Here is a 14,735-nt window from a genome sequence, read left to right as displayed (position 1 = left end):
CAGCTGGGTGTGACTTTATGTACCAGTCATGAATGAACTAATTTATTTTTTGTGACGTGTGAGGTTATTTATTGGCAGTATGCTGCCTTGTAGGAGGACACGTCTGCTCTGCGCTTTTCTTTTGAAATGACGCGACTTGACCGGAAGTAGCTGTTTGTTCTGGACGGAAGTCAGCAGTCAGATAAGTTAGATGTAGTTTACACTGCGTTTTGGGAACATTTTTTAATTTGGGTGTTTAAGTCGGTTCGTTAGTTTTGTTTAACTTATTCCGGTCGGCGGTCATTTCGGTTAGCTCGGTCGGTCACAGCTAACTCTGTCACGTTTCCGTTAGTTGACACGACAGGAAGCATCGCTAACGTAGCACTGAAGTTAACGTTAGCAGACATACAACGGACTAGCCAGCTAGCTAACGTCAGCTGTCCCAACAAACAGGCCAGAAACAGATGATTATAACGGTCATTATGTATATTTATTAAACTTGTATATATCCAGGAGGTTATTTAGATTGCGGTTTGGTTAGCTCGCCCGCAGTTTCGTAACGATAACTGTTAGCAGCATTTTAGTGGGGCTAGCTGAGCTATCGTTCAAAGAGCGAAAAAAAACGGTAACGTTACGTTGTGCTCGAAACTGGCTCAGCTTTTGCTAAAGTTGATGTCTCCTGTTATAATGAAATAGCTGCGGGATAATCCAGCTGCTATGGTGTCTGCCACACCGCTGGTGAGTAAACCCCACCTAACGGGGAGTGACACACATCTGCTGTCACTTTGTCATTTCTTCACACTCGCCAACACGGCGAGGGGACTTGAAGTTTACAACCGCAGACTGGGGCCCTTGTGGTGAAACTTGTGTCCATGCTGTCTTCCTTCACTGTCTTATCCAGCACCTGCCAAGTTGATCGACAGTCAGTGAGACACCTGGTCCAGCATGAAGGCCCTCGGATCCAGATTCTCCTTCTATGCGGGTTTCGTGGTGGGAACCTTCACACTGTACGTGTTTCTGCGGCAGGTGTGGTTTGAGAGGACTTTGTCAGCACAGCAGGCCAGCAGCTTTGATAAACTTCATGACTACCAGCTACAGCTCGAGGAGGAGAGGAAAATATGGAAGAAGGAGAGGTCTGCTCTTTTCAACCTGAAGCACCCTCATCATAAAGGTACGACATCTGGCAGCTATGTGTCCAAAATATGTTCATGTAAACTAATTTAGACAGACATACTTCAATATCATGTACTGAACTAATTTTTCTATCATTATTCAAACATTTAAACGCCACCACATTTTTCACCAAAGCCCACTGAGTCACTATATCAAGTTCCAGCTTCCTTGTACTTGCAATCCTTGCGTGTCTGACCGGGAAGTCTATCTGTTCCCCTCAGACACTGCATTCAGCTCTATGTTTTATGGTCTGATACTGAAACAAAACTCAGTGCTTAACTAGTAAACAACTTTATTGTGAAGTCCCAGTTTTTACAGGTTTTTTTTTTTACAACCACTTTTTTTCACTCAGTACTCAGATAACAAATATAATTCAGGTTCATCTGTAACTTGTAAAAATTCAATGGTGGTTTGTTTTATATAGTTATAATCAGTGTTGGGCAAGTTTCTCTCAAAATGTTATGTCTTACATATTACTAGTTACCTTCATTTAAAAGTAACAAGTTACTGTACAATATAAGTTACTTTTTACATTGCTTTTGCGTTACTTTCACCAAAGTGACCTCAGAAGAATGAACAGGCATTATAAATGGATAAGGCTAATGTTTCACAGCGGGTAATTGAAGCACAGAAGCTCCAGGTTATTACAGTTCATTTTGAAGCCAGTGCTGAGCAGGTCTGACCCAGTTATGCATTCACAGACAGTGGTTACCGCTTTGCATTAAAATCCTCTGCTGATATTGATTATAGCGTGATGATATAGAATAATTAAATAGTCTGGACCATTTAGAATAAATGAATATCCTTGAACATTGGGGATGGGAAGGCACAGGATGAAAGGGTAATAATTATGACACATGGATAAATATTTGTGGGACTATGATATGAAACACAATAAATACATGTTGAGGTTAGCACAACAAACTGAACCGCATGTGAGTCAGTTACTATGACAAATGCAAATTGATACCCCTCCTGCTCTAGAAGTCTAAATAATTTATTTTCCCCTGCTGAACATTTGATTATTTGTTTAACACTTTTAAACTTAGAGGAAAATTTCAGTCTGTCTTCACACTGCTCTGACACACACACACACACCCACAATGAAAATGTCAGGGAGCAGTATCTCTTTTCTCTAATGCTAAAATTAGCCTCTAGAAGTGATAACTCAGTTTCCATTGCTGGATATTTAACTATTAAATTGGACACATTTGTGCTGTAAGGGAAAGTCTGCTCTACCTGTGACTGTCTTCACTGTATCGTCAGTCCAACACAGACACACACAGCACAATAACAAAGTCCAGGGCGACACAGCGTTGTGTCAAGTTTTGAATCACAGTGTAAATGTAATGTAAAAACTTAGTAATAATATGAAATGGATTCTTTTAAAGAGAAGGAAGTCAAATGTAGCGTGAGTGTCAGACTGAAGCTCGCAGAACCTTCAGTCTGACATTGCCTCCATTGAAGGCGATTTACAAGGGGGAGGGAATTTGATTTTTCCCTAACCAATCAGTAGAGATCAACGACTCAACCAGAATCTGACGTCATTAGTATCCATGCCTCGGGGGTGCCGAAAACAAGCGCGCATTGCCCGTTTAAAATGTCTCTGTCGTCGTGCACGCCCAGCTGCATCGCTGTTAAATCCAGTTTAGCAGCTTCCTTAATTTGGTCCTCCATTAACTTGAGTAGTGGCGAAATACCTCAATAGCATCGTTAATGTGGTCTGTAGGATCTGTAGCGGTCACCATTGTTGCTATCCTTATCAGTTACCCACCGGCGTACAGCTTGACATCAGCGTGGCGCTGATTGGCTAATCGCTAGACCCGGCGTTCATTGGTCCGTCCATCGTTTGGATGAGATAAATCGCAAATTCATTGCAGTATGCCAGACCAGAGATGCAAGCCTACTCAGTTGAGTGGGTGGGGTCTGTGGTCTGGAACCAGGCTAAGTCAAATGTGCTGATTCATGTAGGGTGCTTTTTTTTTTTAAACCACGCAACACCTTGTCACCACCATTTATTTCCTCCCTTGGATTGTTGTTTCACCTCTAAAAGCATATTATGTTCTATCATATATTAGTGGATATTGCCACAGTGTATTATGGAGAGATTACAGTCTGAAATCTGATATTAATGTTTATATCTCCTTACTAGGTGAGGATAGTGGCATGGCTGATGAACTGTATAAAAAGGTGCGTATTCTTTGCTGGGTGATGACTGGACCCAACAACCTGGAGAAGAAGGCTCGGCATGTGAAGTCCACGTGGAGTCGCCACTGCAATATTGTGGTCTTCATGAGCTCTGTGGAGGACCCGGACTTCCCCACGGTGGGCCTAGGTACGAAGGAGGGTCGGGACCAGCTCTACTGGAAAACAATCCGAGCCTTCCATTACGCCTACGAGCATCACATCAATGAGGCAGATTGGTTCCTCAAGGCAGATGATGACACCTACGTAATAGTAGACAACCTGCGGTGGATTCTTTCGAACCACACGCCGGAGGAGCCGATTTACTTTGGCAGAAGATTCAAGCCCTACACCAAGCAGGGCTACATGAGTGGTGGTGCAGGCTACGTGTTGAGCAAAGAGGCTTTACGGCGATTTGTAGAAGGATTTAAAACTAACGTGTGCACTCACACTACCTCTGTGGAGGACCTGGCAATGGGGCAGTGCATGGAGAAAGTTGGGGTGCTGGCAGGGGACTCCAGAGACACTGCACACAGGGAGACATTTCACCCATTTGTCCCCGAGCAGCACCTCACTGCCAAGTTTCCTAAAAGCTTCTGGTACTGGAGCTACTGCTACTACCCCATCTCAGAGGCAAGTACAACAAACATTGCGGACTTTGTCTTTACTGTCGGCGTAGTATTACACTGGTATGAAGAAACTTCAGCACTGCAAATGTTTAAACAGACAGTGTGTCATTTTGTGTTAGCTTAACAACTACATGTTAACAGAGTTTCTGTACCCCCTTGGCTTTTTTGTTGTCAAACTGGTACAGCCACAGTGACACTGAAAGGTTCTGAGTAGTGACTGGTTAAAGCTGGGGTAGGCAGGAATGTGGAAAGGCAAAAAAAAAAAATAGAATTGGAAAACCCACCCTCCCCCTGCAGCTTTCTCAGCTCCCACTAGATGACCACGTGCATATGCTTGTGTTTTATACAGTACCCAGTGTTTATTATTCATTAATTTATATAATCTACATGCAGCCCATTCACTTAGCCCCTCCTTGCCCTGTACTCTAATTGTTTATCAGACCTCAAATGAAACAAGATTTAGCCAGCTAACTGTGAACAGCTTCAATGGGAAGAGAAGGGCCAGCAGCTCAGAACCAAGCAGACAGACCTTCGGCTGAAATTCAGCCAGCACAATCCCCCAAGGGCCGGGGGTTGCAGCCGGCTGGTGGCCAGCAGCAGCGCCTGGTCTAACCTGTTTAACAGCAGCAACAGATAGTTTGCTGATCCGGTGGCGAGTCAGGGCTGTCTGGTCCCCCGGAGCTAGAGCTTGCACTGGATGGAATTGAGGCTGCAAACTGCCGCTGCCCGCTCTCCTTCCAGCGAGGTGGTCTGCACATCGGGGAGTGAGGCGGAGAACACATTGTGCTTCAAGGTTCTTGTTAGCTACAGAATGTGCAGAATGAGCTTTAAGCTCCAGTCAGCAGAAGGCTAAACTGTTAGCAACATTTTCGGTCCATCTCTGACAGGCTTCACAGATATTAACATGTTTTATTCCACTTATTGTGAGACTCTTTTTTTGATCAGTCCATCCTCCTTTTGTTGGGTTGCTTTGCAGCGTGGGCAGTCTTTGCTGATATAGCAACTTTCTCTGCAAGATTCTCTGCCATTGAATCAGACTTTCACAGAAGAGACATGCACACAAATCTGCAATTGTAGGACAGTCAATAGAAACACCCTCTCTTTGAAATGTGATTGGTAGAAGTCTCTCGTTACAGGCTAGGTTTTCCAAAGCTTGAAAACAGAACTAATATGTTCAAACTTTATAATAAGATTTTTGCCCGATGACGCCAGAACAAAGCTGCCTACCTGAGCTTTAATCAGATATATGTTGTGACTTTTACTGAAAGGAGTTTTCTGAATGTGTTACCTTGTAAAACATGCAAATGTGTTCACACTTTTTTTCCCACCCATTCTAAATGTGAGACTTTGGCTCTGTAATGTTGCATAACCACATTGTCTTGTTTTTCCTCAGGGTCCAAACTGCTGCTCGGACTTGTCGGCGTCATTCCACTACGTAGATGCTTCACACATGTATTTACTGGAGTACTACACGTATCACCTGCGTGCCTTTGGCTACAGATACCGTTACCAGCCCCCCACCCCGCAAGGCTATAACATTGAGCAGTCGAGTTCCCGGGATGCTTCAGAAGGCAAAAAGGAGCCGACTTCTCAGGAGAAAGGGCGAGGAGAGGGGGATGATCCGTCCAGGACTGACAAGAGACAGGATGCAGATCCCCCCCCTGTAAAGAAAGAACCTCCTGCTGCTCCAGCAGGCAAATAACAGTAGGACTATGTGGGTGTGTGAAGTGAAGGGGACTGATCATTAGGTGGGGGGGGTGGGGGGGTGGGGGGGTTGTATTTGCTTATTCATTGATAGTCTTTGCTCATATTTCTACAAAAGTAGAAATACAGTCCACTTTGATTTGAAATGTCCCCACATGTAAGTGCGTAGCTGAAGGACTCCTACTAATGTGAATTGTGACTACAAGACTGGTCTTAAGGCAGCAGGTGATTTATGACTTCTACCCTGGTTTTTTGAGTTTGTTAGGGTTTTTTTTTTTAAACAGCTGACTGTCCTCTTTAGAAGTTAAATGGCTTTCTGTGAGCTGCATTCATTTGTAAATGAACTAAAGCACCTTTTTAATTCATATGAGTCGGGTATAAGAACCAAGTATTTTCCAGAACCAGTTAAATTAGATTTTTTAGATGTTTTATTCTTTTCTTGACTGAAGTAAAACCCACCAAAACAACTCGATCTACCACGCTCTTGGCTTGCTGAAGCTGTTTGACTTCATTTCTCACAGATAACTAAATGCCTTGGAAGCCAATGAGAACCAGTTGTATGTCCTGACCCGGTCAAACGGCTGTCAGAGAAAGAAATTTAAAAAAGTGCCTCACCTTTTACATTCAGTCAAACGCTCAAGTATTTTCTTTTGCGCATACTGTGGTTTGCATGTCAGTTTGCTGTTCTCAAACTTGTTTCGGGCTGCATTCAAAAGCATTTTCACAATACAGGCAAGTTATGTCCATGTGTTGTGTAGGAATGAATCCTCTTTGTTAGGTTGTATGCTGCGGTAGCTCTGAGAAGACTGACTTCACAAAAAAGATTTGTCTTAAATAATAATTTTAAAAGTTTTATTACAAGTTTTGTTTATAGGACTAGGGCTTCAACTAGCTTAATATTATTTTTTTATTACTGATTAATAAGGAGATTAATTTCTTGACTAATTATTTGGCCCATAAAACAGTCTTCAAACAGCAGTCAAAAACACAAAAATAATCAGTTCTAGTGCTTCCCACAGAATTAGAATCGTTTTTCAGTGGGTCAGCAAATTTTCTGTTTGTGTGGTGCTTGTGTGTCCCTTTGTGATCAGTCTACAGTATGTCCCCTCTCTGAATTCTCTCTGAGGTTTCTGCGGGTCTCTGAATACAACACAGAGTGAACTCTTCATGAGGCTTTTTGTTTTTCCTCAGCAGCAGTATGTTGAGTTTGGGTCGCGTGGTGGCAAATTGATCAGTTGATCAGTTTGTGCTCAGATCGATGTATTAGACGGGCAGCTGCTGCAGAGGCGAGTAAAAGCATAGTGCGCAGTTTCCATGGGAACGCAGCCGGTTTCAACCAAAGTAGTTTGGAAAAACGATAGCGCTCAAGTGAGAGCGCTGCTGTTCCAAGAAATAGTGTTTTGCTTCTGTATGAATTAATGAATGGTAGAGTTTCACATTCACCGGGCCCAGAGTACGCTCTGTTCTCCATGAGTGTGGTGCTCTGAATAATTGAACAGTGTATATATATATATTTATATTTGTAGAGCGCTCCGAGGAATGGTCCTGCTCCAGAAATACAAAATCAGTATGTTGCGATAAATACTGTGGGAAACCCTGAATTTTTTATTTCTAAGATTGAGAGAAGCAGCCAATCCTCTCCTGAAGTTCAGCTGTGATCTTGCAGCCTCAATCAAGTGTTAGTGGAATAGAAAATGGCAAATTCAGCATTCGTATACCCTCCCCGACACTACTTCTTAAAGGGCCAGCGTGTAGGATTTAGGAGCATCTATTGGCAGGAATAAAATCTAATATTCATAAGAATGTTTTCATTAGTTTATAATCACCTAAAAATAAGAATTGTTTTTGTTACTTTAGAGTGAGCTGTTTATATCTACATAAAGAGCGGGTCCTCTTCTACAGAGTCCGCCATGTTGTTCTACAGTAGCCCAAAACAGACAAACCAAACACTGGCTCTAGATAGGGCCATTTGTGTTTTCGTGTCAGCCACTGCAGCTAGAGTTTCAGTTCTGCAACCTCAGAGCTAGATGCCTCTAAAGCCTACACACCAGACCTTAAAATCCCCCCTACACACAAAATACAGATATAAAGTTAATTTCAATAGGAAAGCATTGTTTGGGTCATTCATATTTCTCTATGGCTCATAGACACTGATGTCACCATATTGCTTTAAATGAAAAGTCCAAATGTCTAAATTTATATAGTCCAGCCAAAGATTCCTATGAGGGATAATACCAGACTGCAGACAGACCAGTCAATAGTTATGTGGTGAGAATATTGGTAATCTGAGTGGTTCTTATTTGTTTTTATCACTGGTTTATGTTCAGTTAACCGCACACTTTCAGGATGTTTGCCTGTTCTCCAGCCTTGTGTTAATTTGATCTGGATTTCGTGCGTAGACACACCTTCAGCGGGGCGAGGAAGGAGTGTGTCAGATATCTTTCCTTCTTTGAAATTCAACACCATCCTCTCCAAACCATTGCACCCTTATTTACCCGTGCTTCCCAAAGCTGGCACTGGACACACACACACTTCACGGTTCCCCTCATCTCGCCCTAGTGGACTCGTCAGCTTGTGCCTTGTAAATTAGAGATTGTATGAGCCATCAGCTGCACACATGACTTTGCACTGTGACATTACCATGATGAGAGTGATGCTTTCAGATGGAGAATAATTGTATTGAATCCTTCCAATGTAACGAGTATGGCCTTCAGGTGAGCCTGCGGACTACTTGTTCATGACAGAGCTTTCTGGATAAGCGAGAATTTTCCTTTTATACGATTTTAGTTTCTACAATGTTGTGTAATGTTTAAATTTTGGATGGGCCAGACCTTTTGATTTGTAGTGAGTACATTGTGTGTATTTAAGTATTCATAACAATTCCTTTACTACTTTGTAACCAAACAAAGATTCACTCTAACGGGAGATAATTACCAAATACAGAAACCGGCTTCAGGAATCGGGCAGGATTCAGTGATGATTCAAACAGAACAGATTTGTCATTTTATGTGAAAATTTAATGCACTTGAGTGTTGTAATTACTGTTTTTCTTTTTAACCACTTAAACCTCTTACTCTCCTCAAAGGTTAAAAATGAATGAGGTAATTAATGCCTGTCAAAATGCCTTTTGTACATGTTTACACTCAGTTTCCTTCTGTACATGAGCATAGAGCATGTTCAGTTTTTTTTTTTCCTGTTGAAATATAAAGGTCCGGTTTAAACCAAATCAGCATGTTTTATATAACGGCTTCCTTTGACACTTGTTTGACTTTGTTCAAGTGAATTAACCATCTGTAAAACTTTTTGGTAGCAAAGGACTTCAGTGCAGACTCCAACTGTCAGACCTGCGGGCCTCAAACGACTTGTTGATATCCACCACATCTGGCGTCTGATGCCAGTGATTCACACATCCAGTCCTCGACAATCTACTCAAAACATTCAAATTCTATCCAAGGGAAAGGTGTACAGTACTGTATTTATATTTGAAATGTATTTATGTTGGTATTGACGTCTAAATTGAGTCGATGCGCTTCGGTGTGTAAATGAGTTTTGTGTGAGTGTGTGAGCACACGTGATCAGTGTGCAGGATCGTTTTCAGTGAATGGTACTTTAATCACTATAAATAAATGCATATTTTATTGTACATTTGTGTTGCACTTGTTTACATAATGTTATGTGATGTCAGAACATTTTCCAGCGACAGTAGAAAAGCGTTCATGCATATGACTGTTTCACCTCTCTGGTTAAATAACATTGATACATCGTCCTCTCTTGTTACAATAGCTGTGAGGGGTTTTCAGCGCTGTGAGAGATGGAGGGTTTTACAGCAAGTGTTGAGGCGGAGGAAGCGTGACATCACTACAGAGAGCGTTGAAACCTGAGTAGAGAGAACAATGTTTGCAAAAGATTAAAGAGACAGTCCACCCCAAAAATAAGTTTTTCCCTCTTACCTGTAGTGCTATTTATCAACCTAGATTGTTTTGGTGTGAGTTGCAAAGTGTTGGAGATATCAGCTGTAGAGATGTCTGCCTTTTCTTGAATATAATGGCACAAGATGTCACTCGGCTTGTGGTGCCAAAAAATGCATTTAAAAAAACTCAACAGCAATGTCTTTTTCCAGAAATCATGACCTGGTTACTCAAGATAATCCACAGACCTTGTTGTGAGCAGTTTCATGCAGGGACTATTTTCTTTCTACCAAACTACGAGGGGTGACAGAAAAGTTTTGAGCTTAACCCGGAATATTTTTATAATCTACCACCTTTCCATATCATCACTGACCATGTCCATGTTTGAATCTCTTTTTGTTTTAGTTTTGAAAGTTTTTGAAGTGAATAGTGGTCAGTGATTTGTTAAAAATGGAGAAATTGGGAGTATCCCGGTGTGATCAAATATCTTCATCTGAGAGGAATGTCACCATCTGAAATCCACCAAGACATGCTCAATACTTAACCTGACAATGCCCTTTCATATGCCACAGTCAAACGCTGGGTACAAGAATTCAAGTGTGGCAGGAAGAGTGTGTAGGGTCCCAACCTGAAGAGTTCTTTTACACTGGGATGAAGGCGCTTTAGCACCGCTTGAGCAAGTGTGTTGCCTTTGAGGGGGATTAAAAAATAGAAGCACTGAAAAATCTATATCTTGTTTTGTTTCCTCAAGGCTCAAAACTTTTCAGTCATACCTCTAACAACCGCCAACTGTATCTCTGCAGAAGGATGCATGCGTCTACTCATAGATGAGAGGTTCATGATTTCTGGAAAGAGACATTGCTGCCGAGTTTTTCAAATGTATAGTGCCATCGAGTCCCATTATTTCGGAAACACTTGGCAACTCACACTTAAACAATCTAGATTGATAAATACTACTACAGGTAAAAGGAAAAACATCTGTTGTTGATTTTGGGGTGAACTGTCCCTTTAAGCAGCAAGGATTTTAATTTTATCATTTCAGGGAGGATGCAGATCTTACCAATGCTTTCCGTTATTGATGAATTAGCCTCTGCTCGTCTGTACATACGCCCTGTCACATGGACAAGCCATCTCTGTTGAAAGAAAAACAGGTTTTAAATGTATTAAACCATGATTACACACAACAAGTAGCTATATATTAATACAAAATAATACATAAGTATATTAATACTGGGCCGCAACTTCAACCACTCTAATTTTCAGCTCCTGTATGTTGACTACAAAGTACCTTCATGTGAATGTTGTGTTTAAGTTCAACAGTGCATATGGAAGGTGTGCCAAAAAATTGTTGAGCTTTTCCTCGAGCTGCACTGACCTCTGTGAGCACTGTGTGATAAAAACAAACACATGATACTTTGGAAGTTAAATTTCAGCCAAGAAACGTAACGCCAAGCAAGCTAGAGGTCAGCGAGGGAGCAGCTCACCATCATCATCAGAGGTTACTGGTCAGTCCTCTATCAGCAGGCTGGTTTATAATGGAGATTTAGGAAATCTAAATGGACTACAAAGTCAGATTAAGGAGTACCTATTATTGATCAGCTGTACTTCAATCAAGGTCTAACACAGGCAGAAACTGCATTGTGTCTTAAATTCAGACCAGTCATCATTTAAGGAGACATTATGATGAATTTATCTCAAGAAATTGACCCGTTATCACAAGAAAACAAGCTCTGTTATCTCGAGATGAGATAAAGGCATAATATGAAGGATTGTTGCAAACCAGTTCCACGTATCAGCAAAAGTGAAATTAAAAGCCAACCCCAGATTCACTCTTGTTTGCATTTCGCCTTGCTATATTTGCATATTCCTGTGCTGTGTCTCTTGGATGCATGCTGCTTGTGGTCTGGCACCTGATCACTATGTCTTTATAAAGTCCTGACCTCACCTGAGCTCTGTGGATGAAAGCCCTGAACGCATAAGAAAACACAGACAGAGGGCAGAGTCTCTGCAGAGAAATACACTGCCACACGCTTCTAGTGCGTCATATGTGTCGATTTAACTACTTACTACTGCATGAGTCTATATATTGTTTTTAGGGAAAATCCTGCGCAGTATATCTTTGAAAAAAAAATTACAAGCATGACCATCCTTGGCTTCTATCAGGTCAGCAGTACTGGGAGTTTTTCTTTCTTGTATTAAATGAATTGCTCTCTGTGTTGCTGAAGTCATTCACCTGTTCTCCGCCACAACAGATCTGCGAGGACGTGGTCCATGTGTCCTGTGTTAAGATACAATGAAATACAATGTCATAAAGCTTCAGTATCATAGGTGAGGTAAGTACAATCAAAATAATGAATACTGGTTTATAGCTCATGGCATCTGGGAGTTTCTGTCACCTGCAAAAAGAGTTCAGCTTTAGACAGCAGCAAAGGAAGAAGTGTTTCCTGAAAGAAATAACTCACTGTTTGGTTGAGCAGCACTTCTCTTTCCCAGCAGACCCACAAAGCTGTCATAGTCGATGTCTTTAAATCTCTTCAACGGAGCAGCTCCTCGAGCGCAGCACTCCAGCTTAGCCTGAAAGACAAAACATCACCTGTTAGCCTGTTGGGAGTGAATGCACATCTCAGCTTCCCACTATAAAGGTCTTACCTCTGTCAGTGATTTGTAGGTGTCTTCCTCACATCCAGACCTCGCAGGAAGTAAGACGAGGACGACTAAAGCGACCAGTGAAGCAAGGGTGTAGCAGTTTGGAGTCTTCTCCATCCCTCTGAAATGTAAGTCAGATTTAATGCAGAAAAAGCACACACACAACCAGACTGCAGTTAGTTTCCCTGTGACACTGTCTTGTCATCATATTGCTCACACTCAGCATGTCTGTGACCAAGTTTTTACCAGTGTCACATATTTTATTTTCATACTTTAGTTAAAATCATGACAGTGATTAAATGACCAATGTCCAGACTCACACAGGCCATTATGAGCTGAAAGCCTCCATTAACTCTCATTACATCTATAACTGAACCAGTACATTAAGTGCATCGTGATTAATTTCATCCGATCAATCAGCCTGATAGCCTGCAACAATCACAGCCTCTCCTCCATCAAACAGTTGTCTGCTTGTCTTGTAATGCTCTTTAATTTTACCACTCTTAATTTACATAGCAGTGCAGTATCGTTGACTGTGGAGTACTACATCTAAAGCCTCCTACAGCCCTGCCTCTATTAGGATATTACATTATGGGTTAATTGAACCTTATACACTTCATATTTCTTAACATAGACCTGTTGTCCTCGTTCATGCACATGTTCTAAATGTAGATATTTGTTTCTCTGTTTCCTTCTTCCTCTGTGTCTCCTGTCTCTCTCTATCAGTCTATGTGTGTTTGTGTATGTGAGGTGTGGGTGTGACTTTTTCCTGGCACTCTCGCTCCCTCCTGATTACGCCTTATTCACCTCACTGCAGCTGCCTTCCATCAACTCATCAACCCCACTGTGTTTCTACTCTGGTTCTCCATTAGCTCATTGCCAGATCGTTGTCTCTGCTACCTGTCAGTGTACTTTGCTTCCAGCATCTCACCTGCATTTATCCTGTTTGCTTGTTGTTGGGTGTTTTCCCCCTGCCTAACCCTGTCTCCTGTTTCCTGCTGCTCTGTCTGCTCTGGCTCAGCTCAGCTCCCTGTTTCTGTTCCCTGTCTCGTCAGCATCGAGCCCTAGCACCAGTTTCCCAGCTACCTACCCAAGCTCCCCCAGGCTTGCATTCCCAAGCTCTCATTGCTTTTAAGTGTCCTGTGTTTGGATACACTCTCACTATGTTGTAACAAATCTACGTCTGTGCTACCTGCTTGATTAAAACAGCTTCACTTTTCTCTGAGAACAGGAACTGTAATTCAGTGGTAGAGATATTAATGTGTGAAGAAACAGTCATTTCCTGAACCAGTAAGTGTGACTAATCACATCAGCTCATTGTGATGTGATCATTTCTCAAGGGCAAGCAACTCTTGTTACATCCTGCATTCGTTCATGCATCAGTGCATCATGACGCATTAGTTACATGTGTGTTTTCTACCTTTATTATAACGTGTTTCCATTTTTCTACGTATTTCTTAAGAAATTCCTGGAAAGAACTTAATGATTTCACACTTAATTAGAAAATAGAATAGGAAAAGTGTGAAATGCATCCTAAAACTGAGTCCAATTAAATGACTTAACTAAAAAAAGTTTTTTAGTAAATTCACAGCAGATAAGCAAAACATACAAACATGTGCAATTTGTCTGAAGACATGCATAAAATTCTAAATATATGAACAACTGTGTTAAAATAAATGAAAGATAAATACATAGTTATCAGGAAAGGAAATTCTTCTGGAAATCAACAACTGCTTAACTGAAATGTAACCAGAGTCAGAGTCTGTAACAAATTACGCAATTTTTCATTCCATAGGATCCTTTCTTTTTATCAGGAGGTTACAATTGGACCCATCATGAGTATAAAATGGCCCAACATAAAAATTATTCATCTAACAAATCATACAAAGTTTTATATGACAAAATAAATCAAAAAGATTTAGTCAGAAAACAGGCTGGTACAGTATATCATTGTCTTCTCTGAATAAACAGACTAACCTGTCGTAATGCCATCAGACTGCTTTATCACAATATGCTATAAAAAAATTAATGATAATATCATGAAAGTCTCACCTGGTAGCAGCGTTGAAATATCTTGATCTGATGCGACAGTATAAAGCAGTGATCTGTTCAACAGTTGGTATCAAAGGAGCTCTATGCCAAATCAAAGTATGTCTTTCCGCTCAGTAGCCTCTCCGTCTCAATTATTATAGTCCTTGAGCTCATTTGTAATCCAATTAGAGCTCCACCCGCCACCCAAACCCCCATACAACCCCTACACACACACACACACACACACACACACACGCACACACAGTTGGCAGCATCATTCTTATTCATCTTATCAAATGACTGAAAGTGTCAACATGAGATATTTGGATGCAAATATAATAGAATAATTATAGCTGCTGCGCAGCGATGGGTGGGGTCCGGGCATTTTTAGGCAATTCTGAGCAACAAGCTGAAGAATTGGAAGACATTTAGGAATTTAGCAACACAATCTGCATCAGCTGAGGCTTGAACTAACAACCTC

The 14,735-nt window shown here is 41.4% G+C and overlaps 2 protein-coding genes across 3 annotated transcripts; one reads left to right on the top strand and one right to left on the bottom strand.

The window, feature by feature from the left end:
- Nucleotides 1-131: 131 nt before the first annotated feature.
- On the top strand, nt 132-9,312 carry c1galt1lb (core 1 synthase, glycoprotein-N-acetylgalactosamine 3-beta-galactosyltransferase 1, like b). Its single transcript, XM_033626836.2, has 4 exons — nt 132-717; nt 881-1,150; nt 3,305-3,969; nt 5,359-9,312. The coding sequence occupies exons 2-4, from the start codon at nt 925-927 to the stop codon at nt 5,665-5,667; spliced, it is 1,200 nt and encodes a 399-aa protein (XP_033482727.2). The 5' UTR covers nt 132-717; nt 881-924; the 3' UTR covers nt 5,668-9,312.
- Nucleotides 9,313-9,407: 95 nt separating this feature from the next.
- On the bottom strand, nt 9,408-14,381 carry LOC117257545 (uncharacterized). Of its 2 annotated transcripts, none has more exons than XM_078167794.1 (6): nt 14,276-14,381; nt 12,227-12,344; nt 12,040-12,151; nt 11,811-11,855; nt 10,638-10,710; nt 9,408-9,546 (listed from the first exon to the last, which is right to left on the bottom strand). In XM_078167794.1, the coding sequence occupies exons 2-5, from the start codon at nt 12,338-12,340 to the stop codon at nt 10,661-10,663; spliced, it is 321 nt and encodes a 106-aa protein (XP_078023920.1). In that variant the 5' UTR covers nt 12,341-12,344; nt 14,276-14,381; the 3' UTR covers nt 9,408-9,546; nt 10,638-10,660. The 2 variants fall into 2 exon arrangements, with proteins under 2 accessions (XP_078023920.1, XP_078023918.1); XM_078167792.1 differs by lacking the exon at nt 14,276-14,381 and adding an exon at nt 12,860-12,963.
- Nucleotides 14,382-14,735: the final 354 nt, after the last annotated feature.

This window comes from Epinephelus lanceolatus, chromosome 1 (assembly GCF_041903045.1).
Source record: "Epinephelus lanceolatus isolate andai-2023 chromosome 1, ASM4190304v1, whole genome shotgun sequence".
Lineage (NCBI taxonomy): Eukaryota > Metazoa > Chordata > Actinopteri > Perciformes > Serranidae > Epinephelus > Epinephelus lanceolatus.
Note: the sequence above shows the minus strand (reverse complement) of the source record. Positions and strands in the feature narration are given on the sequence as shown.